This window comes from Myotis yumanensis, unplaced genomic scaffold (assembly GCF_028538775.1).
Source record: "Myotis yumanensis isolate MYYU_CA2020_CCGP unplaced genomic scaffold, mMyoYum1.0.hap1 SCAF_6, whole genome shotgun sequence".
Lineage (NCBI taxonomy): Eukaryota > Metazoa > Chordata > Mammalia > Chiroptera > Vespertilionidae > Myotis > Myotis yumanensis.
The window spans coordinates 72658063-72681443 of record NW_027223757.1 but is presented as its reverse complement, the minus strand read 5'-3'; the positions used below and the strand labels follow the sequence as shown (position 1 = coordinate 72681443).

Here is a 23381-nt window from a genome sequence, read left to right as displayed (position 1 = left end):
ACCAGAGTGGTGGCAGTGAAATCAGGGAGATGGATTTGGATACATTCTGAAGGTAGAGCTGCGGGGATTTACTTAAGAATTGGATCTGGCATATGAGAAAAAGAGAGCCTAAGATGATTCTGAAATTACTGGATAGACTTTTAAACCATTCACAAAATATACTTGCATTCCAAGTTTGTTCCATGACAGGACAAAATATATTTATCAAGGTCAAGTAATCCCGTACACCAAGAGTTTATTAGTGTTGAGATTGAAGTCTGAGGGAATTGGGTTCCAGTTTTAAGGGCCTCATCTCTGTTCAAGTATTTAAATGGCTTTGATCTCAGATTAAAGATTGTGATTCAGCTTTAAACTGCTATTACCTATCATTCTATGCACTCTGTACATTCTCATCCTTGCAATATGAAGCATAGAGCTATAATAGGAGCAAATCCTGAGTTTTAAAAGTAGGTAAAAAAAAAAAAAAGAGTGGAAGGGAGAGAGAAACTTCAATTGGCTGCCTTCCACACGCGCCTCGGCTGAGGTACATGACCTTGACCAGAATCCAAACCAGACCCTTCAGTCCCAACCAGCTAGAGCCAAACCAGCTAGAGCAAAATTAGATAAATCTTTGCACTCCCAGCCCAATTCCACTTCTACAGATTTACGTAAATTGGGGTAAAATGGGCCTTAATGGTTACCAGTTATTTCACTCAAAATTCCAACTAGAGCCCTAACTGGTTTGGCTCAGTGGATAGAGCGTAGGCCTGCGGACTCAAGGGTCCCAGGTTCGATTCCGGTCAAGGGCATGTACCTTGGTTGCGGGCACATCTCCGGTAGGAGGTGTGCAGGAGGCAGCTGATCGGTGTTTCTCTCTCATCGATGTTTCTAACTCTCTATCCCTCTCCCTTCCTCTCTGTAAAAATCAATTAAAAAAATATTTTAAAAAATTCCAACTAGAATAATTTTTAATAGGGGAAAAAAGCTCATTAAAAATTCCTTCCTTGGGCCCTAACTGGTTTGGCTCAGTGGATAGAGCGTGGGCCAGCTGATCGGTGTTTCGCTCTCATCGATGTTTCTAACTCTATTCCTCTCCCTTCCTCTCTGTAAAAAAATCAATAAAATATATATTTTTTAAAAATCCCTTCCTTGGAATGGGTTTGAAATGAAGTAAATGCCCCTTGCGGAAGTCGGGTGTTTTTACTTTTCCCTATTCCTTCAGCGGTGTTGTCCAGGCTGGCCGCCGCCTCATCTCGGGAAAGGGGCAGCAGGGGAGCGGGCCAGGACCGCCGCCCAGGAGCGGAGGTCAAACGCCCTCTCTTCCCCAAGGGGACCTTCCTCCACGCACCCAGGGACTGCAGCGTTTTGGTTTTTGCTGTGGATCATGGGGGCGGGGAGAAACTAAGCGAAGCCATCTCTGATCGGTACACTCACAGTCCACCGCTAGGTCCCTTCGCGTGGGGGCGATCGGGAACCTCGGGCTGCGCGGAGGGTCGGGCCGCCGGGGGAGGGGTGTTGTGTGCGTCTCCGCAGCGGCCCGGTGGTTCCGGGTCCGCCGAGCAGGGGTCTCCCCTCCGCGGCTGCCCCTCCAGGGGGCGGCTCGGCCGCCGCCCGGCTTCGCCCCCCAGACCCCCAGAGGCCCACCCCAGCCCGTGCCCGGCTAGGGCCCCGGCCGGCACCGAGCCCCGGGCCTGGGCGGCGCGCCTGCCCTTGTTTGGCCACGCGGCGGCGGGGCCTCGGCTCCTCCCGGCCGCCCCCCGCGGCGTCAGAGGGAGGCGGGGGCCCGGGTGACTGCGACGCTGCGGCCGCCGCGCTCTCCACTCGCCGCCGCCGGAGAGGCCGGTGACCTCTTGGCCGCCCCGCCTCGGAGCTCAGATGGCTCAGGCGAAGATCAACGCGAAAGCCAACGAGGGCCGCTTCTGCCGCTCCTCCTCCATGGCCGACCGCTCCAGCCGCCTGCTGGAGAGCCTGGACCAGCTGGAGCTCAGGTGCGCGGGGCGGGCGCGGGGTGCGCGGCGCCGGCCGCAGTCTGGTGTCCCGGACGCGGTGCAGTGTGTTTTGGGGCGAGTGGGGGGGGGGGGTCCCACTCCTCGTCGGAGAGGAAGCGCATTAGATCTAAGGAGAACCCCGCGAGCGCCCGCCCGCCCGCCCCACCGGCGGCCACGTGCTCCCTAACCGAGCCGAGCGGTCCGAGCAGAGGAAAAGCGGAGACGGGGAAAGTGACGTCATTTTCGAGCAGGGACGGTGGCACTCCGGTTCCCAGAACTTCTGGAACCTTCTGGGGGCCGGTGTACGGCCTCCCACGTGTTTTCAACTTAGTCGTGACCTTTTTATGCATTTTTAACAGAGGCAGCAGTTGAGCGGTCCATGATGGGGATGATCAGTTTCTTTGCTCCCAGACTCTTAAGAGCAAAAAAATTTAAAAAGCCAGGAACTCCTTGATAGCAAGGACCGGCCAGGAGGAGTAGGACACATGAGGGGCTGCTGGGGGACCGGCGGCTGGGTATCTGGAATTCAGACGCCGCAGCTGCCAGCTTTCCCCGCCATCCTGCCTTCAGCCCTGACTGGTCCCTCAAGCGTTCGTTGTGCACCTTCTTCCAAGTGCCAGTCACTGGCCCGGAAGGATAAGAGGAGTTTTTGCCTCTTAACTGATTCCGATGGCATTAACTAGTTAACGTAGTGGTGGGCTTGTATAGAATTTCTAAGTAAGTCATTACATTTGGAAATGTTTCTTTCCTTTAACAGTGTAGGAAGCCTTTTGTGTGATTCCTGGCTGCTGTGTAAATTGTGTGCAAGCTGAGTTAAATGAAAATCTCATTAAGGCACCCACAGCCTCCGGGACTACACAGGGTTTTTTTCCCATAGTTTTCACCAGGTTCTGGGTGGATGAAGGAGTGTGTGAGCCAAACATTTTAAGAAGCATTTCATCATGTCTTTATCTCCCTGAGTTAATACACCAAACCAAGAAGAGGTATCTATTCCCCAAGTCAGTGCATTAATAACCACAGTACGTTTATCTTAGCGAAGGAGGCATGTGTTACTACCCCAAGAAAGGAGTCCGAATATGAGGAATTCTCCACCCACAGTGATCTCATGGATGGCAACAGTTAGAGAAACCGGAGCCAAAACCACTTTCTGGGGTTCTGCTGCGAATGAGAAGAAGAGAACAAGAAAAAAAGCAATGCTTCTCCATTACTTTTAACACTAACATTTTTACATCAACCCCCAGTCAAAGTGGAGCACAACTAGAGATCAGTGGCCTCAGCTACTCAGTGTCCCTCTGGAAAATAGTTCTTTTTATGTAGCAGCATCTCCCAGGTCTTTAGAACTCTGAGGGTGTGTTCTCAACCATTTTAGGGGTTTCTCTTCCCTAATCAGGAAGAAAGGATTTTTCCTTAAAGCAATGAGGTCATTGCCCCTCCTTCTTCAAGCTAAATCATTGTCCTCAAACTTGAATTAATGCCTCATGTGCCGTAGGTACAAGAAATCAGGTACTCAGCTGGTTGCAGCGTTGACCTGTATGTACACTAGTAGGTGGTGGGTTTGAGTCCCAGTCAGAGCACGTGCCCAGGTTGCAGGTTTCATTCATCCCCAGTCCAGGTGTGTTTAGGAGACAACTAGCTGATCTGATATTTCTCTCTTACATTGATGTTTCTCTCTCTCTCCCTTCCTCTCTCTAAAATAAAGTAATACTTTTTTTTTTAAGTCAAGTACTCATCTCTAAAAGAAAGCCTCTTATAGTCTAATATTGATTAATATAACATGAATTCTGATTACTGTATACAAGTGATTGAACTGTAACTTTTTTTTTTAATCTTCCCAAGGATGTTTTGTTTGTTTTTTAATTGATTTTGAGAGAGAGAGAGAGAGAGAGAGAGAGAGAAACATCGATCAGTTGCCTCTAGTATGTGCGCCCAGACCAGGGATTAAACCCGAAAGCTCAGCATTGCCCTGACTGGGAATCGAACCCGAAGCCTTTTGGTGTGTATGGGAAGATGCTCCAAGGCGGCTAGGGCTAAACTATAACTTTTTAAATTAACCCTTGAGCTGAGGAGGAAAGATTGATTAATATATGTTGAATTGTTCATTGTAAGGACTTTTCTCATTTTAGACTTTTGTAAGCTTTGTTTCTTTCTTTAAAAAATAAGTAATATTAACATTAATGTTAATTAAGGAAGTGTTTTAGAAAATAAGTAAAAATAGAGAGAAATGCAAATGCCTGGACAAAGTCACAGCATTACACTGTTAAAAACTAGAAGAATTATGTCTAGAAGGTGAATTTTTAAAAAGAAAACATGATATTCATATATAATTTGTTTCTAACATTTTGTGGGGCACTAGCTTATCTTTTTCAACTTCTAAGAAGGTGATTCCTTTATCTCCTGGTTTTATTACCTATTTTAAGTGGTGTTTGGTCTTTGTACGCATCAGTGGCTCATAACACCGTGCTTCAGTTATTGTAATTATAAATAATGCATGCTAACATTCATTTAATGAGCACTGACTATATACCAGACCCCATGTCTCTATTCTCCAGCTGGGAAATTGAAACTTAAGAAGTTCAGTCTTGTCCAAGGTCACATGGCTAGAACCCAGGAAGACGAGCTATAGAGCTTAATATTCATTACTAGTTTTCTTAAATATGTCGTATTTTAAAATGTGGGAATAGTGTAAAGATGAATATATGATTTTACTGAAAGAGGTGAAAATTCCATTCAAATTGGTGTTTAATTCAGTAAATATTGAACACCCACTCTGTGCCAGGTCTTGTGGAGCTCCTAGTCAGCTCTGGATGGTGATGAAGATGGGGCGTGGGTTGTGGAGAAGGGCACAGGGCTTGATGACAGGATGGGAGATTGGCTGTTCAGACATTTCCCCACACTGATCATATTGTGGCTCCTTCTCCCTCTAATCAGCCATTTGCAGTGGCTTACATGGAGGGTTGGGTGAGTGAAGGGGGTGATATGGATCATTTGTTGGCCGGAAAGTTTCTGGTTGCTCAAAAGTTTCTTAGGGTGTGGCAGTGTCCAAGGAGTCAACAAACAAGATGGCACCATAGTTAATGTTGTACAACAGCCTATAATTTAAAAGAGCACTTTTCATAAACATTGTGATTGGAACCTTAAAAACCCTTTGGCTAGGAGGGCAGATGTTATCTCTCTTGGAAATGAGGGAACTGAATCCAGAGGGACTGACTGTAGTGTGAGGAGCTACTACTCACAGTAGCTCCTCACACTAAGCACCAGTCCCATTTTTACTTACACCAAAGTGTCTCAGTAGTGGATGTCATTTAATACTTTGGTTATGATCAGGAAAACCCTTCAAAATTTTACGTCGCCTAAAATATGAGTGATCATCGTAGTATTCTTTAGATACAAGAGTATTGAGTAAGAGACACATGATTTTTTAAAAACTCTTTATTGTTTAAAGTATTATATATGTCTCCTTTTCCCCCATATTGACCTCTCCGAAGAGACACATGATTTTTTTTTTAATTTTTATTGTTTAAGGCAGTGGTCGGCAAACTCATTAGTCAACAGAGCCAAATATCAACAGTGAAACGATTGAAATTTCTTTTGAGAGCCAAATTTTTTAAGCTTAAACTATGTAGGTAGGTACATTGTTATTAACTTAATTAGGGTACTCCTAAGGCTTAGGAAGAGTCAATTCAAGGGGCCAAAGAGCCGCATGTGGCTCGTGAGCCGCAGTTTGCCGACCATGGGTTGAAGGTATTACATATGTCTCCTTTTTCCCCCATTGACCTCTCCGAAGAGACACATGATTTTAAGAACCCGTTTTAGAAATTCTTTCAAATAAATCCATGATAGAAGCACTTGCCATTTTCACGCCTCTTTATGAAAACACAAATTCTTGTTATTTGTAAGCCCGAGTTCATAATGTTCACCAGTACCCGTTCTGGGCCCATTGCACATATCTCTACTCATGTATATATTTTTTTAGTTGATGTTGTCAGTCACTGTGAAAACTTGTTTACCTGCTTTACTTGGTTCAGTCACAGCCACCATCTCATTATCCCTGTTTCATGGATGAGGAAAATTGAGGCAAGGCGAGTTTCAGTAACTACTCAAGGTTCGAACAGCTGGACTGGAAGGCCCTTGCGGTGCCCACTGTGTCCTGTATTAGCTGACGGGGGGCAGGCACAGTCAGGGGAAATCGCTGTTCAGTCCCTTCTAAGTCTCCCAACTTGGTGCTTTGATACCCAGGCTGCCAAGACCTGCAGGGTGTCAGAGACATGAGGACTAGCTGAGGATAAGAGCCTTTCAGTTCTGTCCTTGTGTGAATATTCTGACTGCAATTTACTGTGGTAAAAGCCTGCTTAGTTGTGATCTCATGCAGGGAGTTTTCCAGAAGCACAGCCCAGGCCAGCCTTGATGTGAGGATAGGTTCTTTCCCAATTTGGACGTGTAGCTGCTTCCACGATCTGTTAGTGAAAACAGAACTGCCCTCTCTGCCAAGAAAAGTGCTGTCGAATGATGTGTTAAAAAAAACAACCATGAAGGATAAAGTGAGAGAGTCCAACAGTGTCTACCCAGAGGTCCAGAAGAAAATAATGGAATGGAGGACAGGGAATATTCAAAGATATAATGGCTTACAATTTTCTAGAACTAGAAGAAAGGTAGATTATATGAGTTGTATTTAAGATACCAGTAGCTGATAAACAGTACAAATTTACTTAAACAAGCTAAGTAGAGCTCTGGGTACAGCTTTTTAAAAGAAAAAATTAAAAATACAATATCGTCCATACACTAGACAGATGTACAGTAGTGCCAAGGGAAGCATTAACCAGTGCCTCCTCAAGGGGAGGAGGGGGGAAGTTGTTAAGGAAACAGTTCCTGTGCAAAGGATTGGGTTTTGAAAAAGTTTCACCAGTGGACTAGGGTCAAGGATAAGGAATGTCGCAGAAGAGGGAATAGCAAATGAAAGGTCAAGGATTCCAAAAACTAACAAACTTTGGTTCTGAAGACTGACATTTTACCTTTGCTATGATATGAAAAAGGCATATGTGAAAATATACATAAGAAGTTCTATAAAAGATGAAATCTGTTTTTCACAGGGAAAAAGCCCTGTCCATTTCTAGTCTTGGGGGGAGGGGGGTGGGTGAGTGGGAACTCATAAAAGTTCCATCTAATGTCCTTTATATTTGGTCTTGTTTAATGACAAAATACTTCTTCATGGGATAGGTTATATTTTTTCTAGAATGTCTTCTTTTAAACCATTTTTTGTTAACAATACCATGAACTTACTGTTGTAACTTGCTGTTGTAAATGAAGTGTCCTTTTTTAGAAAAACTTCCAATTCTTTATCACCTGCCATTTGAATGCAAACTCGAGTGTTAAAAAATTAATCTCTTCTTTAGCATCTTCTCATGTACCAGTCGCATGGTTCACCTGTGGACCATGGTTCATTTAAATACTAGAGTCATGGTTTGTGTTTTTAGCATAAATATTTCATATTAGTGCCAACTCATTCTCTTTCATGTGTACTAGGCCCTAGTTTATCTGAGAGTTTGCAAATGTAAACTGTGTAAGTACATCATGAATGGTGCTAGAAGAAGGCCTGATACTGCATTATTCCTATTTTATAGATTATTAATTTTCATTGTTTCCTAGCCATATTATGTAGTAAGATTCTTTACAGCTCTTTGCTTTTACTGGCTTTTATAAATGCAAAGTCCTACATATATTTAGTATCTTGATGAGTAAAGGGACCCTGTGACTTTTCTGCTTCTGAGTGCTATTTTGGGGTGTAACAGGTGGGTGACTGTTGGGGAAAAGGCGTATGTGTGTTTGGGGTGAGGAGCGGGGATCCTTATATGGAATGGACACGTGCTAAAACATTGGTGAGGTTGTTCCTTCTGGACCCACTTCAGGCAGCAGTCAGGATTAGATCTTCAGTGATCTTGGGTTTCTAAGACCATCTGGATACTGGGGATAGATCTGTCACTGTTTATTTTGGAAAAATTGGCAGCTTGTGTAATTGCAGGGTAATATATAGCAAGAAAGTGCCCTGGAAACAGTGCACTTTAAATATACAGAATTTCTTTTTCTTGCTCTCCTGATTCCACATGACTGGGTGTGTTCATGCATATGCGTAGTAATAAGTACATGGATGTGTATAGTTGGGGAAAGTAGTACGTCTACAGCCTGGTCATGGCTCTGTACCAAAAATCTACAGAGGCATTCCCTTTAAATTTGGGAAAAGGCAAAGATGCCTTCTCTTACAACTGCTAACAGTACTAGAGGACTGTAGTCAGTATTATATAAAGAAAAGTAGGAGCTAATAGCTCTGGCGGAGTAGCTCAGTTGGTTAGAGCGCCATCCTGATATGCCAAGGTTGTGGGTTCGATCCCCAGTCAGGGCACATACAAAATCAACCCATGAGTGCATGGATAGGTGGAACATCAAATCGATATTTCTCTCTCTTACTCTCTAAAATAAAAAAAGAAAAAGAAAACTAGCTAATAGCATTGAAGAAGAAGAGATAAAAACTATCATTTTTTATGATCATCAATCTAGAAAAGAAAAACCAATAGAATCAAAAGACAAACCATTAAAATTAAGTATAAGTCATGGTTGCCAGCTAAAAGATGACACTAGAAAAATAGCATTCTCTAACCAGAAAACACCAACTAGAAAATATCATTAAAAATATATTATTCAGCCAAACCGGTTTGGCTCAGTGGATAGAGCGTCGGCCTCTCTCTTCCTCTCTGTAAAAAATCAAAAATATATATTAAAAAAAAAAATTATATATATATATATATATATATATACACACACACATATATTATTCACAGTAGCAACAAAATCCACAAACTATCTAGAACACTGAAGAGTCCACAAGACTACCATACTTCCTATATAATAAAAGGGTAATATGCAAATTGACCCTATTGGCAGAATGACCGTTCACTATGATGAGCACTGACCACCAGGGGGCAGACGCTTAATGCAGGAGCTGCCCTCTGGTGATCAGTGCGCTTCCATAAGGGGAGTGCCACTCAGCCAGAAGCCGGCTCATGGCTGGCCAGCGCAGCGGCAGTGGCGGGAGCCTCTCCTGCCTCTGTGGTAGCGCTAAGGGGAGCAGGCCTAAGCCGTTAGTTGGACATCCCCTGAGGACTCCTGGGCTGCCAGAGGGATGTCTGACTGCCAGCTTAGGCCCAATTCCCCGGGGAGTGGGCCTAAGCCATCAGATGGAATCCCCCGAGGGGTCCCGGACTGTGAGAGGCTGCAGGCCGGGCTAAGGGACCCTCCCCCACAAGTGCACGAATTTTCATGCACCGGGCCTCTAGTCTATATATATAAAAGGCTAATATGCAAAGTGTCCCCTTAGGAGTTTGATCACTCGCTATGACATGCGCTGACCACCAGTGGGTGGTGCGGAACGAAGGAAGGCCCCGGCTGGCAGCCAGAAGGCCCCAATCGGCCCTGATCACCGGCCAAGTCTAGGGACCCTACCCATGCACGAATTTTGTGCACCAGGCATCTAGTTAAGAATACTTCATCACAAGATGAAATCACCACCTACAGTGTGCAGTTCCAAGTAGTGGCTCCCAAAAGAAAAATAAAGAATACTTCAAAACTCTAATAAAGAATATAGAAGAGGATCTGAGTAAATGGAGATATATCATGTTTTTGCATGGAATGACGATACAGTATTAGAAAGATGTCAGATTTGCCCCCTTTTTTTTTTTGAAAAACCCAATACACTTATTGTAGAATAAGTGGAATAATACATGGAAGAATAAAAGTCTAAATAGATAAGTTTTCTTTGAAAAAGATTAGGAGGCTGTTCCTACTGAATATTAAGGCATATTATAAGACTGGTTATATTTTTTAATTTTTAAAAAATTTTTATTGATTTTTAAAGAGAGGAAGGGAAAGAGAAACATCGATATGAGAGCAAAACATCCATTGGCTGTCTCCTGCACACCCCCTACTGGGGATTGAGCTGCAACCCAGGCATGTTCCCTGACCAAGAACCAACTGAGCCACACCGGTCGGTGCAGGTGCTATTTTTCAAGGTGGATATTTTTGTAAGAACAGTCAATGGAATAGAGATTTCAGATGTAGAGATGTAGACCATCTACAAATCACTGGGGGATAAATAGATTTTTGGTGGATCATATTGGAGAAAAAAGTCTCTATGGGGAGAAAAATAAAACAATATCCTTACCTAACTACATAGAACGGTGGGTTCTAGATGGGTTAAGATGTAAATAGGAGCCCCGTCAGTGGCTCAGTTGGAGCATCATCTGATACACCAAAGGATTAGGTGTGGGTTCCATTCCCCATTATGGCGCATATGGGAGGCAGCTGCTCAATGCTTCTCTCTCTCTCTCTCTCTCTCTCTCTCTCTCTCTCTCTTTTCCTTCTCTCCCTCCCTCCCTCCCTCCTCTTTTCTTCCATCTCTAAAAATCAATAAACATGTCCTCGGGTGAGGATTTTAAAAAAAGGAAAAGATATAAATAGGATAAAGGTAAAATGATAGAGTTAATAGAAGGAAATGTCGGCCAACATCTTATAACCTAGGGATGGGGGAGACCCTGAAAAAAAATTTCAGAAGCATAAATCATAAGGCAAAACAAAACCAGGAAAAGATGAACTTGATCATTTCAAAATAAGAATCTCTGTTCAGTGAAGGGTATCCCAGCGTTAATATATTCTGATAGGATGGGAGAAGATGGTTGCATTATCTGTAACCAACAAGGGATTCGCATCTTGAGTATGCATATCAACAAGAGGATAGCAATCCCTGTTTAAAAAAGAAAACAGGCCCTAACCGGTTTGGCTCAGTGGATAGAGCGTCGGCCTGCGGACTCAAGGGTCCCAGGTTCGATTCCGGTCAAGGGCATGTACCTTGGTTGCAGGCACATCCCCAGTGGAGATGTGCAGGGGGCAGCTGATTGATGTTTCTCTCTCGATGTTTCTAACTCTCTATCCCTCTCCCTTCCTCTCTGTAAAAAATCAACAAAATATATTTAAAATAAGAAAAATAAAAAAGAAAACAGGCAAAGGCTATGAATAGGCTAACAAGGATACAAAGAGATGTCTGAAATTATTAATGAAATAAATGCAAATTAAGTATTGAGATATCACTACACTTACTGTCAATAGTTAGAAAATTGGAAAATGCTGAGTATTGGTAGGGTTGTGGGGATATAAGAACTGCTGTGCTTTGCTGCCAGGAGTATGACCTGGTATAGCCATTCTAGAGAGCAGTCCTCGTACTGAGTCAAATGAAGGTACACACACCCTTTGTCTCAGCAGTTCTGCCCTCACGCAGGTTCTTAAGGGGCATGTATTCATTGAAATGTTGTTTGTGGTGGTGAATAGCTGAAGGACAGGGGGAGTGTCTCTACTGGGAGGTAAAATCAGGTGGATATACATGTAGAGAATTGGGAAACATTTAGAAGCTACTGATTAGATGGTTCTTAATAAAATAATGCTGAGTGTGATATATAAATTGAAAACATGAATACACAAATACATATTTTTGCAAGAACAAACAGATAACCACTAAATAGAGCAGGGAAGGAAATGGGAGTGGGGTAAGTGGATTTAAAAAGAACATAAAAATGAAAGGATAAAAAATAAAAGGAATAAAGACGTCTTGAAAAGTCTTCCTAATGATCTTTAACCCTTTGCACTCCGCTGTCCCCTCTCAGGGGACATCGGAATTCTAGCATATCACTCGGATGTCCCCTCTCAGGGGACATTGCAGTTTATTAGTGATTACGGGGAATTGAGTTATTTCAGCGCAACTTTTTGAGATATGCATGTTTCCCTGAAGTTTTATCTTGAAATGGCACAAGAAATTAAATCAAAATATCGTAAAATTACTAAGATATATACAAGAAATGTCAGCGGGTTTTGTGTCGGATTAAACAATAAACTACATATTCCCGATGTGGGACAAAGAAAACGGGACTGCATTGTGTGTTCTAACAGGAAAACACCTGGTGGCAGGCGTCAAACCACTTATTACTGTCAAACATGCACTAATCAGCCTGCAATGCATATTGGGGAGTGTTACAAAACTTATCATACTGTACAAAATTATAAACAATAAAATATTGTTTTTTTTGCAAATATACATTCCTCGATGTCACCCAATTCATATAAGTCCAATATCATTATAATATGTTACTTGGTTCCAAAACTATACTAAATAATACGAGGGTCTGTAAATGCACGTTTCCGCCGCAAAGTAGGGTCGAGTAGCTGGTAGCCAATGTCCAGAATGGTTCGGAGTGCAAAGGGTTAAACTTGAATTGAATGACAGAAGGGTGAGGACCACTGATTGTCCATGTAGTAACTGCTGTTTCTCTCTATTTATAGGGTGGAAGCTTTAAGAGAAGCTGCAACTGCCATTGAGCAAGAGAGGGAAATCCTCCTGGAAATGATCCACAGTATCCAGAACAGCCAGGACATGAGGCAGATCAGCGATGGTGAGAGCTGGTTCCATGGACGGGGGCTCGTCTTTTACACCCTCTGTGGGGTTTGTGATAAGCGTGGGTCAGTTTTTGCTTGACTTGTGGTATGAGCACACCCGATTTCAGCATTCAGTGTGAGCAGCAGGCAGCAGCTGCAGCTGTCAGTTTATTACAAGAGATCATTCTCCCACTGTACTCCCCAGCCCAGGCCGAGGCCGGACGTGGTGGAAAAAGGCCTCCAAGCTCCTTTAGCAGAAAAGCTGGCTCCAAGCAATAAGGCCAAGTATAGAACTTAAGTTCTATCGAAGTTACTGGAATGTAGAATTAAAAGCAGAGGGAGCCTGGCTGGAGTGGCTCAGTGATTGAGTGTCGACCAATGAACCAGGAGGTCACGGTTCAATTCCTGGTCAGGGCATAGGGTTCCAGGCTCGATCCCCAGTGTGGGGTGTGCAGGAGGCAGCCAATCATTGATTCTCTCTCATCATTGATGTTTCTATCTCTCTCTCCCTCTCCCTTCCATTTCTGAAATCAATAAAAACATATCTTTTTAAAAAGCATAGGGAAGTCCTAACCGCTTTGGCTCAGTGGCTAGAGCAGGGGTGGGCAAACTTTTTGACTTGAGGGCCACAATGGGTTCTTAAACTGGACCGGAGGGCCGGAACAAAAGCATGGAAGGCGTGTTTGTGTGAACTAATATAAATTCAAAGTAAACATCATTACATAAAAGGGTACGGTCTTTTTTTTTTTTTAGTTTTATTCATTTCAAGCGGGCCGGATTCGGCCCGCGGGCCGTAGTTTGCCCACGGCTGGGCTTGAGCGTTGGCCTGCGGACTGAAGGGTCCCAGGTTCGATTCCAGTCAAGGGCATGTACCTTGGTTGTGGGCACATCCCCAGTAGGGGGTGTGCAGGATGCAGCTGATCAATGTTTCTCTCTCATCGATGTTTCTAACTATCCCTCTCCCTTCCTCTCTGTAAAAAATCAACAAAATACATTTTTTTTTAAAAAGTAACCTTATTAAAAAAAAGCATAGGGAAAAGGTGAGGTGGGAAGGGAGAAAATGCAAGAAAATAAACTACAAGCCCAATAAAACCCCATTAATGTAAAAAACGTGCCATCATTTTCATATGAAAAGCATGACTGCCCTGGAGGAACAGGTCAGCTGTGACTTGTGTTTGCTGGTGATGACCTTCCTAATTTGGTGCTTCCTTCGCAGAACAAGCTAGTGGGCCAGGTAGCTGTGCAGTACGAGAGCAGTCTACCTCCAGAGTCCACAATGGGGTCGGATCTCTTCGCCATCCTGGCCAAAGATCAACGAATTAGGAAGTCACAGAACTTCCCTCCAAAGGTCAATGAATTAGAAAGGACGTAGGGGATTGCTGACTTCTTCATATAAATAATGAGGTGTTGACAGAGTCCCTTTTCCCATCATTGCCTCTGGGTGCTGGCGGAGACTTAGACCACTGGCCGTCTTAAATTTGTCTTGAGGGGGTGAAGCTGAGGCCTAATTTTCAGCCAGCTTTTCACCACTTTCATGGTTTTTTTTCTCAGCCCAAATTGGGGCATTGTATTCTGATAAACATGCAGAATATGCCACCCCAAAATATGCCGCTTTGGCACAAGGATATTTTGAGCTGATTATTTTTGAGAAACTGCAGACTCAAGAGAAGCTCTGGAAACAGAGATGTTACCCTTTTTAAGAGAAGTTTACATTTATAGAGCAACTTTCCACATGTAAGGGTGTCTCCCTCTCTGTGCCAGGGAGGGGACTGTGAGTCACAAGGACTTTTATCAATGGAGAAGGTGCTCACTGTAGTTAAATCTTATTCTCTTTACCGTGCTTTTCCTGGTCACCTCCCATAACTGGCTTCCTTCCCTCCCCAACATCTTTTGTCTTCAGCTGAAGATGGTATTTAAGGTGGTGGCTAAGCCATCTCTGAGAGTTACTCAGTTTTCCATGTATATGTGAGTTATACATGTTAATAAGCTTTTATATTTTTGTCCTTGTTAATCTTTTTTTCTCAGACAAGAACTCAGTAAGATAGAGTGACAATTATTTGTCCTCCCCTACATGCACATCCTTTGGAGAGACACAGGACATCTGCTCTCTGCAGCCTTAACCGGCATAAAACCTAGTTATGCTCACTGTTCACGAGGTGTGAAGACCTGATCTCCATCCCAGCTACAAACGCATACCTGCCCTGACTTGGCAAACATGACCACTTGAGAAGTCATCTGGTATTCCATGTATACAGACTTTCAGGGAAAGGGATTCTTTTTATTTTTTTGATTTCAGAGAGGAAGAGAGAGGGGAAGTGAGAGAGATAAGAACATCAATGATGAGGGAGAATCATTGATCGGCTGCCTCCTGCATGCCCCACACTGGGGATCAAGCCCACAACCCAGGCATACGTCCTGACCGGGAATCAAATCGTGACCTCCAGGTTCATAGGTTGATGCTCACCACTGAGGCACACTGGCTGGGCCAGGGAAAGGTATTCTTTAACCTCCCTCTCTAAACCAATGCACTTTATCAGTTAATCTTATATGCTGTAGTTTTAACTTTAACTAACCCTTAGGAAATTCATAGCAGAGGTGACCACAGCCCTGACCGGTTTGGCTCACTGGATAGAGCGTCGGCCTGGGGACTGAAGGGTCCCAGGTTCGATTCCGGTCAAGGGCATGTACCTTAGTTGCAGGCACATCCCCAGTGGGGGGTGTGCAGGAGGCAGCTGATCGATGCTTCTCTCTCATCGATGTTTCTGACTCTCTATCCCTCTCCCTTCCTCTCTGTAAAAAATCAATAAAATATATTAAAAAAAAAAAAAAGAGGTGACCACAGAAAATAGATTTAGCCACAAATAAATGTGTTAGTGTTCTTGACATTGTTGAAGTAGGAAGAAATTTTTCTTTACCTTTTTAGATCCTCTCAGCTGGACTAGTAATTAAATCAACAGGAGACAGATTAACAATGGAAAAATAACCAAATTTGCCGAAACCGGTTTGGCTCAGTGGATAGAGCGTCGGCCTGCGGACTGAAAGGTCCCAGGTTCGATTCCGGTCAAGGGCATGTACTTGGGTTGCAGGCACATCCCCAGTGAGAGATGTGCAGGAGGCAGCTGATCGATGTCTCTCTCATCGATGTTTCTAACTATCTCTCTTCCTTCCTCTCTGTAAAAATCAATAAAATATATTTAAAAAAAAAACACAACCAAATTTAATTACATACGTTCATATGGGAACCCCACATACATGAGAGACTCAGAGACACGCCACATACATGAGAGGTAGAGGTAGAAAGGTAAAGTGAGGTATACTCGACAATATGAGCTAAGGTATGAGATACGGCGTCTGGGGCTGCAGAGGGGAGAGGGAGATTTGCAGGACAATAAAGAGATGCTCAGTTATTAGAAGTTTGCCCTGCCCTGTGGATAGGTCATAAAAATTATCTCTGGCAAGAATTCTTACCATGAGCAAACCCCCTAATTTAAATTCTTTAAGGGAGAGGTAAGGGTTTCTCATGAACCCTCAGGATCTCCATCGCCTTCAGCTCAAAATAATCCCTATGCCAATGTAGCACATTGTAGAGAAGCCTGTTCTGAACCCCTCAACATAGATGAGTTTATGACTCACAGTGATTGGCATTTCAAACTTTTTATGTTTAGGAGAAAGAGAAGAATTAAATCTGACCGCAAACCGTCTGATGGGACGAACCCTCACTGTTGAAGTTTCAGTGGAAACCATTAGAAACCCTCAGCAGCAGGAATCCCTAAAGCACGCCACCAGGATTATCGATGAGGTGGTCAGTAAGTTTCTGAATGATTTGGGAAATGCCAAGAGTCACTTGATGTCGCTGTACAGTGCGTGTTCGTCTGAGGTGCCGCCTGGGCCAGTTGATCAGAAGTTTCAATCCATAGTCATTGGCTGTGCACTTGAAGATCAGAAGAAAATTAAGAGACGCTTGGAGACTCTGCTTAGAAATATTGAAAGCTCCGACAAGGCCATCAAGCTGCTAGAGCATTCTAAAGGAGCGGGCTCCCTAGCTCTGCAACAGAATGCTGACAGCAGATTTAATTAGTTTCCAAACCTGAGAGCAATGATGTGAAAATGATAACATGCTATCTTAAGTGATAACTAGTTCTTTATGTTAGGCATAACCACTCATTTGATAAAGAATATGAAAATATTCCAGTGTCAATAGTTTTATGAATAACAATTAAAAGTAGAAATATTTTAATTATCTTCCTGTAAGTTTTTAGATTGAATTATTGTCTTGTACTAGGAACTAGCACCATATATATATGTATTTTTTACTATTCTGTGGATGAATGTTTTGTATGTGGGGGAAGTACAGTACGTGCTCAGCTAGGGGTAAAAAAAACCACTGTTCTTACTGGGGCTTTGTCTGGTGTGGAGACACACGGGCACGTGGGGCATCTGGTTGACTAGAAAGCTTTACGCAGCAGCACACGCACATTTCCTGTTAGCCAAGCAGTGTGTTTACAGGGATAAAAGGAATTACACAGTACGAACCTTTCCCTACATTCTCTCAATCAGCAATTTTTTTAGACATGCATGTCAAATTATTTTAAAGATTTACACATCTCATAATAGAAATATATTTCTTGATGTACATGAAAATATGGCAGCCCTAACCGGTTTGGCTCAGTGGATAGAGCGTCGGCCTGTGGACTGAAGGGTCCCAGATTCGATTCCAGTCAAGGGCATATGCCTTGGTTGTGGGCACATCCCTAGTAGGGGGTTGCAGGAGGCAGCTGATCGATGTTTCTCACTAATCAATGTTTCTAACTCTCTATCCCTCTCCCTTCCTCTCTGTAAAAAAATCAATAAAATATATATATAAAAAAAGAAGAAAATATGGCAAATGAGAAAAATTCACATCTGATTTTACCACTGTGAACAATTATATATTCACTTCATCTTTTCCACATGCATCATTTCTCGAAAATGTTAATTACTATGTAAGTACAATGTATCTTGCTTTTAAAAATAATTAAATGCTGCTATAAAGTCCTTAAATAGTCAACCTAAAAATCTCTGACTTACCCAGTCCCCTCACTAGACACTTGTTTCCAGTATGTTGCCATTACTGCATAGAACTTTTCCATTCTTTTTGTTTTTTATTTTTTTATAAATTCCCACAGTGAGTCAAAGGGTATATACATCTTCATGGCCTGACATAATTCCAGTTATTTTTCTTTGTCTAAGAGTTATCAATTTTTACTGTCTTCAATAATTAAAATGTAGCTACTTCACTGAACTTTCCAGCATTCAGCATTTTTTTTCTAACATTAGATATGAAACATCTTTAGTTCGCATTTTCTTTACTAACAAAGTTGACCAGTGTATTGATTATTCTTTTATCTGTAACAAATGAAGCAACTATAGAATACTTTTACTTATTATCAGTGTTATTGACATACAAAGCCCTCAACTTTCCCAAATACTACTGCAAAACAAACATTTCAAACTCAATTTTTATTAGAGCATAAGTATTGTTTCACACTAGAAAAAAGTTAAGATTCGGGTATTTATTTATTTATATCAATGTATATTTATCTATCAATGAAAACAATTCTGAGCTTTGCTTTCTGGACAAAAATGCCCAATTAGTCTCTCTTCATAAAAAGCAATTACAATCTAAGGATATTCATGGCTGCGTTGATTGCCAGCCCCAAGTCCTCTTCATTTAAATCTTTCCATTTCATGGGGAACGTTCATTCTTATTGATAATGGTGGCAAAGCCTCTTGATTTGCCAGCAGATTCTAATTTGCTGTTATCAGGTTCTGTGGGGAGCTGATATAGGGTTAAGCCTCAGACTGACCTGTGGGCAAAGTCATAAACAATTCCCAGCTTAGAGGGCACAGTCCTCTCAGCATAATTAGGCTTGACCTTATAAAGCTCCCTAGATCTTACTCGGGAAGCTAATGGGCTGAGGGAAGTGCAACAAGAACAAAAACAAGTGAAACTTACAAGAGCAGTGTAAACAAGTGAAATTTACAAGAACAAAAACAAGTGAAACTTACAACAGTGTAAACAAGTGAAACTTACAAGAACAAAAACAAGTGAAATTTACAAGAACTGTGTAACTATGGAAACCACTACCTCGTTTACCGCTCACTATAAAATAAAGGCTCAGCTTGCCTTGGGATCTTTTCTCTGTGGCCTCAGCCAGGCACAGGGAAGATCCACGGAGACTAAGGAAAGCTAGAGAGTTCTGAACGCTGTCTCCGTGTAAAACATTCTTCGCCAACTCCGTCCACACCTTTGGGAACCCCTGGACCGCTGGGGCTGGCCCCCAGCATATGGCGCCCGGACAGGCCGAACAGGATTCCCCTAGGTAAGCCTCCCCCCCCCCCCCCGCCCCCGCACTCGGGACGGATAGGACTCCACCGTAGGGTGCTGCAGACCCCCCTATAGAGGATAAGTAGGGTAAGTGGGTGGATAGTACAGAACTTAGATTGAGAAGATGTGCCATACTTAGTCTAGAAGAAAGAAGACTCTGTATTGATCTTTAGAATGAGAAGATGTGCCATACTGAGTCTAGAAGAAAAAAAAAAACTCCGTATTGATCTTTTAACATGTCCATGCTTTTCTGAGGAAGGAAAGGTGCCGGAAAGGTAAATGTAGAGGCATGGGAGAAGGTAGGCCCAAGGAGCCTTATCCTTAACCCCACTGCAGCCTTTCCACCCCGGGAAAGTGCAGGATTGGCAAGCTCTCCCTGGGGTGATAGACCAGGACTCAGGTAATAGCGGAAAGCGCCAATCCTGTTCTTAAAATGGATACAGGAGAGCATTTGGGGTTTTTCTTTTTAATGCCTGCTTTGGATTGAGTAAATGTATTTTACTTAGTTTTAACATATCAAAGTTAGCTCTTTACACAAAAGGAAAAACTAACAGTTTGGCTCGAAATTGGGGTTTTGTTTTGAGGTGCTGAGGCTCGGGTGTGGAGCCAATTCAAGCTGCGGCTTTTGGGGTTGAAGTGGGAAGTTGTGAATACAGAGGAGTATGTATGCCCAAGGCAATTTCTGATGGAGGAAGGGCTAGCCTCCCTCCCCGCAACAGACAAGCAGGTAGGCCAAAAATTTCCTACCAGTGGAAACTTCTAAAGAGAGGCTTGCTTCCCAGTTTCCCATCCTTGGTAGAAAGAATGTAACTAATCTGCATTTTAATGGTTACCTGTTTCCAGTCAATGGCAGCCCAAGGCTTTGGGAGTTTGCTAAATTGAATTAGATATTCTGAAATAACAAAATGCTAAAATATTAATCTAAATTTCCCTCACGAAAAATCTAGAGGACAGAATTAAATCTATTGATTATGTCTTGTATTTTTGAAGTTTATTCTTAAAAATGTTACTGATTGAGAAATGCTAAATATTTAACTTGCCAGCTAAGAGTTTAAAGTTCTGGTTAAATAAATTAGGAGAAATCATATAATTATAGTAAAATTTCAACATTTGTCTAATTGAAAAAAGAGGATAAATTCTGTAATCCCAACCTACATTTTTAAATACAAAGATCAGTTTAAATTTAATTGATATCTCTTAATAATTATAAAAGGTATATAATCTTTAAATCATATATACACATATATATTTGATGGTCTTTCAAGTTAGATTTCAAAACTATAACCAAGGAATGACTTTGGGACATTTCATGGGCCCTGAAATGTTTTCAAAAGTTTATTCTCTCTTCTTAAATGATTTTTTAATAAAGCCAATTTAATATACTTGAAATCACATGGAAAGCTTTATCAAATATAAATTAATAAATATATTTTAAGTTTTTGCCTCTAAGAAAGGGCAAAACAAGTTATTTTGTTTGATATTTCTTAAAGTACAGCAGTAGAATTTTAAGATGTAATATTAAAATAACAAAAGCTCCTCGCCGCTGAATTTTAAATTAGGCTGGAGGTGGGGCAGCGTTTGCACCTCGTGTATCAGAATAAAACGTTACTAAATTTACTAATCTTTGTAAGCAATTGAATCCTAGTAAAGTAAAATTCTTCTAAAAAGTTACTGAAGGCTTCCCATGATCCCTCTGTATATGCAAATAAACCGAAAGGGAATGCTGTTTAAAAATATTTTCTTTTTGTGCCATCTGTTTCTTTACCAGCTTTTTGAAAATTAAGACACAGACGATCAAGTTTTCATCAAGTTCTCAAGGACTGTCAGCATCTGTACCTCCCGTCTATTTGGGGAAGTAAGTACTCCCCGTTTCCACTGACTCCACGTCAGCCCGGGACTGTACCACAAACGTTCCAGCGCTGTTTGTCTCATTCTTTACAATGAAGTTTATTGGAGGCTATTCCTTATCACGGACCTGTCTCCAAGCTGCGTCAGTCCCTAGTCTGCTGGCCACCAGCCTGAGCCACGTTCAAAGGGCAGTGACCTCAGTGTATTGATTATTTATTTTTAAGAATGGAAGTGTGACTTATTTTCAAATGACAAAACTCCCAAGCGTCACATTTTTACCTTCATTTAAACTCGTCTTCTATGTAGGTAGTAGATTTGGACCATAAGGGAATTCTGAGTATATGTTTTGTCCATGTTGATATATTCCCTAACGGCTATAATTGGGATCGGATACCATTTCTAGAATGTAATGTACAATTTTAGGGCAGCCCTTTGCCATCCCTCATGAGCCCTGCTTCCCAGTAGAGTTCCCATGCCCACCCTGGTTTCTCTCGTGTGAGCCAGCAGGACCTGCAGAGGAGCCGACAAGAGCAGTCAGTGCTGGTCATTGACTGACTGGCAGTGCACTGCTGCCCAGTTAGAAATCTGGCAGACACACTGGTAGAATTGCCCCTCCTGGTATTTTAATGTAGGAATCTCTGACATTGAAAAAATCCCTGTGCTGGCTTCCAGCTGTGCTTCCCTCCAGTCCCAGTGTTGCATCCCCTAGGCACCATTCACACTGTATTGTATGTGGGTGGGTCCTCCCTTCAATTTAATGAAACATTAGCCAAGTGAGGCATTTGCAGAGGGACAGTGTGCAGGCAGGGAGGACCCTTTGTGTTGGAGCTCAGTCTAGTACTGAGTCAGAACTCACCCTAACAAGGGGATCGACTTTGTTTCAACATTGTAAAACTGGAAAGCATGAGAGAATTTAGCAACCATTGAAAGAAGCAGAGGAAGGGTCTGGCACACCAAATTATATGCAACAATTTTTAGCGGGGAAACACCTGTGCATTTGTCCCTTTCACACGGCTGTGATAAACACTATTTTTTTGGGGTGCGTCTACATGATAACGCTAATTTTGAAAGATGGATTTTACAATTATTCAAAACAAAAGTGGAAAGTCAGAGCCGAAAAGGCAAGACAAAGACAGCAGTGAGCTTGAACTTCTTTTTGTGTGTCTACTCATATAACAAGCAAGCCAAATGAAACGGACCTTATGCTTAGGGACACGGCCACGTTCTTAAATTTTCAACATGAACTAAGGGTAAACAGCTTGAACTGGACCACACAAATCTTTCAATTATCCACCTCAAGCCACTAAATAGTGTAGCAAATATGCCTCTTTTGCATGTAGTGGGCATTCAGATCACTTTGGCAGTCACACGTTTGGTGAGGAGCCGATTTCAGTGTCTAGTCCAGCTTTAATGTGCCATATTCCTGGGGTGACCAGAACAGGTTAAATTAGGCACAATTTGTGCAGGAAATTTGACAAAAGGAATCAGAAAAGAGTGGAAAACCTGGGCTTAGACTTAGCATTTGGATCCAGGGAGTATTACATCCCAAATGTAACCGTCAGATAATACAAGACCTGAGACAAAACACAGAGGCCATAAGCTTTGCTGCTGGGAGACCTGGCACAGACCTCCCACCCCCTCTCTTACCGCAGAGAGCCCCAGGCACATCCCTGCCCTCCCCAGCTGTAAAGTGGGGGTGAGAATGCTCCTGTTAGGAACTTCAAGAGATACAGCATGCAAGGTGTTTAGCATGGTGGCTAACAGAAAGCACTTGTTAAATAAATTTGAACTATATTTTGTACCACAGGACAAAGTAAATATATTTTTTGGCGGGGTGGGGGGGGGGGGTGGGGGGGGGGCGGGAAGGGTGGCGGGGAGGGAGAGGGGCTGGTGAGAGATGCTCAAAGCACAAGGAAATGACTTCTTTAAACAGACTGATACTGACAGAAATAAAAAAGAAATTTAGTTTCCAAGGCAAAATTACTTAAACCACAGTGCTACTAAATTGCACTAAATATCTACTATCAATAAAATGAGTATGCTAAATATTGGCAGAGTGAGTATCTGAAATATGAAATATTTTTTAGTTGTTTTGATTTTTAAAGAAGTCATATTATACCTTTTACTATTTGGTTCCACACTGGTGACACATATGAAACAAAATTCAGGCGTTGAAATGCATTTATTTTTTGATGATTGGAATTAATCTTTCATGAAATTTTTATTAAGTAGTATATTTTAAATTAAGCTCACGTGCATAACTGCAACCCAATAGTAATACATACAAGTGGTTTTTCATTCAAATTTACAAAAGCATTATTTAGTAGTAACAAAAATATAGAAGGGGTTGAGATTTCCTTTTAATCCAAAGTTTTTATTTTTAGACCATCTACCAGCATCCTACTATAGGTATTTCAAGAGAGAGAAGAAGAGTACTAATAAAAGTTATTACAGCTAATCCATCCAGTTACCTGGGAATTAGGTAATTGGATATTCCAGAGTCCACTGTGGTTTTGAATAGTTTGTTAGCAAACAAATTCACTAGTAAGATAAGCTTATATGTTTTAGGGTGAAAACTTGAAGAGTGATAACAATACACATGTTCGTAACTAGTAGTTTTAAAACTGAATAAATCTACCTGTTCATTAGATTGACTGTGCAGTGTGGGAAATCTTTATAATTCACTTTGTTTTCAGAGAAACAGATTATCCAGTAATGGGAGCACTTCAGCA

General features: G+C 42.2%; 2 protein-coding genes across 2 annotated transcripts in view; both read left to right on the top strand.

The window, feature by feature from the left end:
- ZNF451 (zinc finger protein 451) overlaps positions 1-12409 on the top strand; it is a 94044-nt gene extending 81635 nt beyond the window's left edge. Inside the window, exon 17 of the transcript XR_011471862.1 lies at positions 12342-12409. The gene's annotated coding sequence lies outside the window, so the exon portion shown is untranslated. The remainder of the gene's footprint in view (positions 1-12341) is intronic.
- On the top strand, positions 1791-17715 carry BAG2 (BAG cochaperone 2). The gene is made up of 3 exons (XM_070418335.1): positions 1791-1967; positions 12342-12451; positions 16100-17715. The coding sequence occupies exons 1-3, from the start codon at positions 1855-1857 to the stop codon at positions 16510-16512; spliced, it is 636 nt and encodes a 211-aa protein (XP_070274436.1). The 5' UTR covers positions 1791-1854; the 3' UTR covers positions 16513-17715.
- Positions 17716-23381: the final 5666 nt, after the last annotated feature.